The sequence below is a fragment of the Nothoprocta perdicaria genome, unplaced genomic scaffold (genome assembly GCF_003342845.1).
Source record: "Nothoprocta perdicaria isolate Ctin4 unplaced genomic scaffold, notPer1 scaffold_103, whole genome shotgun sequence".
In the NCBI taxonomy this organism is placed as follows: Eukaryota; Metazoa; Chordata; class Aves; order Tinamiformes; family Tinamidae; genus Nothoprocta; species Nothoprocta perdicaria.
Window position 1 is genome coordinate 1,674,573 of NW_020454128.1, and position 2,940 is coordinate 1,677,512.

General features: G+C 74.1%; 1 protein-coding gene across 1 annotated transcript in view; it reads right to left on the reverse strand.

Annotated features, from left to right (window-relative positions):
* The window catches only part of LOC112950096 (protein FAM178B-like), a 10,850-nt gene that overhangs the window by 2,260 nt on the left and 5,650 nt on the right, over positions 1–2,940 (reverse strand). Inside the window, exons 13-19 of the mRNA XM_026042564.1 lie at positions 1,930–1,988; positions 1,284–1,432; positions 1,145–1,207; positions 980–1,078; positions 459–555; positions 272–388; positions 48–199 (exon numbers count right to left, since the gene is read on the reverse strand). Coding sequence (XP_025898349.1) covers positions 48–199; positions 272–388; positions 459–555; positions 980–1,078; positions 1,145–1,207; positions 1,284–1,432; positions 1,930–1,988 — 736 coding nt within the window. The remainder of the gene's footprint in view (positions 1–47; positions 200–271; positions 389–458; positions 556–979; positions 1,079–1,144; positions 1,208–1,283; positions 1,433–1,929; positions 1,989–2,940) is intronic.

Sequence of the window (2,940 nt, forward strand, 5' to 3'; positions counted from 1 at the left end):
AGGCCGGGCGCCGCGGCCGCCCCGCGCGCGCCCTCCGCGTCGCTTACCTTGCACACGCGCGCCACGCGGGCCACCACCTGCTCCGCGTAGCAGTCGTACTCGACGGCGCGCTCGCTGAAGAAGAAGTAGACCTTGTCGTCGTCGCCCGTGCTGCTGGCCGCGCTCTCCTGCACGTAGGCCGAGGCCACGAAGTGCGGCTCTGTGGGGACACAGGCGCCCGGGTAGCCCCGCGCCCACCCGGTGCCCACGCGCCCGCCCTCCCGGTGCCCACCGTTGAGCCACGATGTCAGGTACTCGGTCTTCATGGAGTAGTGAGGGCCCAGGTTGCGCAGGATGACGGGCTCCGTGCCCAGGAAGTTGTTGAAGGTGGCCGAGTAGAGCTCGCCGTCTGCGGGCAGCGGGCGCTCAGCCACGGGCCCCCGGCCCCGGCACCCCCCCGGCCCCACACGGGCACCTACCCACGATGAGGCCCGTGTGGCCCTTGGTGGGGTCGTAGGGACACTTCCCTTTGCCATCCTCGAAAGCCACTCGGTCCAGGGTGAAGCCGGAAAGCTCCTGCAGGGCACGAGGGATGGGCTTCAGAACCTGCTCCTGGCCCAAAGTGGGCCCGGGGACACCCCTGAGACACCGCCGGGGTGGGGACACCTGGGGACAACACTCCTGGGGACAGGGACAGCCCTGAAGCATGCCCCAAAGGACGGGGATAGTCCCAGATGACGTCCCTGGGGATGATGCTCCTGGGAGCACAGGGGACACCTGTGGACGATGCTCCCAGGGGACACTTGTGGCGTCAGGGACACCTGTGGAGGATGGTCCTGAGGAAAGGGATAGCCTGGGCACAGGGACACCCATCAAGACTCCCCAGGGCCGAAGGGCCAGCGTGGAGGTGGGAGCCCTCGTTCCCAGGCTGGGGAGCAGGGGGGGCCAGGCCGCGCGGTGGCCTCGGTGGCAGCGGCCACAGCCCCGTCCCCACACTCACGATATAGGCGCACTTGGGCTGGAAGGCGTAGGTGCCGCACGCGTACAGGTGGGAGCTGTTGTAGCTCTGCAGGAAGCGCACGTAGTTGAAGCAGTCGGTCTAGGGGCGGAAGGCGGCGTCAGCGGCGTGGCCGTGCCCCGTCCCCGTCCCCAGCGCGGCCCTTACCTGGTTGTTCTTCCCCTTTTGGATGCACTCGGCTTTCTTGTCCAGCGGCGCCTCCCAGGAGATCTGCACGGGGGGAGAGCAGCCAGCGGTGACGCCGGCCCCGTGGCGCCGGCCCCGTTCCCGTCCCCCCGGCGCTCACCGTCCCCTTGAGCTCCACGGTGCCGGTGGCCAGGGCGAAGAGGGCCTCGCGGGCGCCCACGTAGAGCAGGGCCTCGGCCTCATCGAGTGTCAGTGTCACGTAGTGCGAGACGCCCCCGCGCGAGAAGCGCTTGGCCGCGTCGCGCAGCTCTGCGGGGACACGCGCGCCGTCAGGGCGCCGGCCCGCGACGGGTTAACGGCCGCGCCGGGGGCCCGGCCCCGCGGGACAACACGCACAAAGGGCCCTTTGTCCCCGAGCCCCCCGCGGCCGCCCGCCCCCGGCCCCGGAGCCCGCGCAGAAAGGAGCCATTGACGGGAGGAGGCGACAGCCCCGCGGGCAGGGACGGAGCCGCACGGGCCAGCATGAGGGGGACGTGGGGCAGGGACTGGGGACACGGGGGACATGGGGCAGGGCCTGGCAGGGGACACAGGGGACGCAGGGCAGAGCCTGGGGACGTGGGGGACATGGGAGACGTGGGGCAGGACCTGGGGCCACGGGAACGGCGGGCACGGGTCAGAGCGTGGCAGGGACACGGGGCCATGGGACCGGCACCCTGGCAAAGGATGAGCACAAGCCATGGGGACAGGGGACACGGGCCGGGGCGCAGGGCGCGAGCGTGGCCCGCGGGTGCCCGCGCGCTACTCACCCGCGTAGGGGACGGTCTGCCGGGGCACGGCGCTCCACGAGGCGCCCGGCGCGGCGGCGCTGCCCGCGGTGCCCGCGGGGACGAGGGCCAGCAGCAGCGCGGCGAGGGCCGGCAGCGCGCGGGGGGCCATGGCGCCGCGGGGGGCGGCCTGTGGGCACACGCGCAGCGGGGGCGTCACGCGGGGCCGCGCGGGGACAACGCGGCCATTGAGGCGCCCGCGTCACGAGGGGGCCGCTGGCGGCCACGGGGGCACCCGCCCGCCCGGCCCCCCCGCCCCGGCCGGAGGAAGAGGAGGAGGAAGCGGCTCCTTCCTCTTCCCACCCGCTTCCCAAGCGGCCCCCGGGGACGGCCCCACCTCATCCCGCATCCTCTTCCCTGGGAGATTCCCGGCCGGCTCCGCCCGGACGCCTGGGCCCCGGCCCCGCTTCTTTGGGGAGCACCAAGGGGTGTCCCCGGCCGGGGCAGGATGCGGCCGGCGGGAGCAGCCCGGGGCGAGCGGGCGGCCGGGAATTGTCCTGCCCAAAGGGAAGCAGGAAACGGGAGGGTCCCGGGGGAGCCCTGGCAGCGGGAGGGGACGGATTTCCGGACAGGACTGGGGGAGGGAGGCCAGCGGGGGGCACGGCCGGACGGATGGACACGCGGAAAGCAGCCCCGGGCGTGGGAAGCAGTGGGAAGGGGGGCCGGGCCCTGCCAGAGCCCCGTGCGCTGGCACCGCCAGCACAGCGCTGCGGGGACGGGCACGGCCAGCGGCACCGGCACGGCTGGGCATCACCAGGGTGTCCCGGGCATCACCAGGGTGTCCCGGGCATCACCAGGGTGTCCCGGGAACGGCCAGGGGCTGGCAACGACCCGGGCGTCCCGGGCACAGCCGGGGTCCCGGGCACGACCGGGGGGTCCCGGGGCTGAGCGGGGCGCCGGGCACGGGCGGGTGCCGCCGACACGGCCCTGCCGCGGGCTGGGTGCCACGGACGGGTGGCACCGCACGGTGGGGGTGCACGGTGGAGGGGGGGG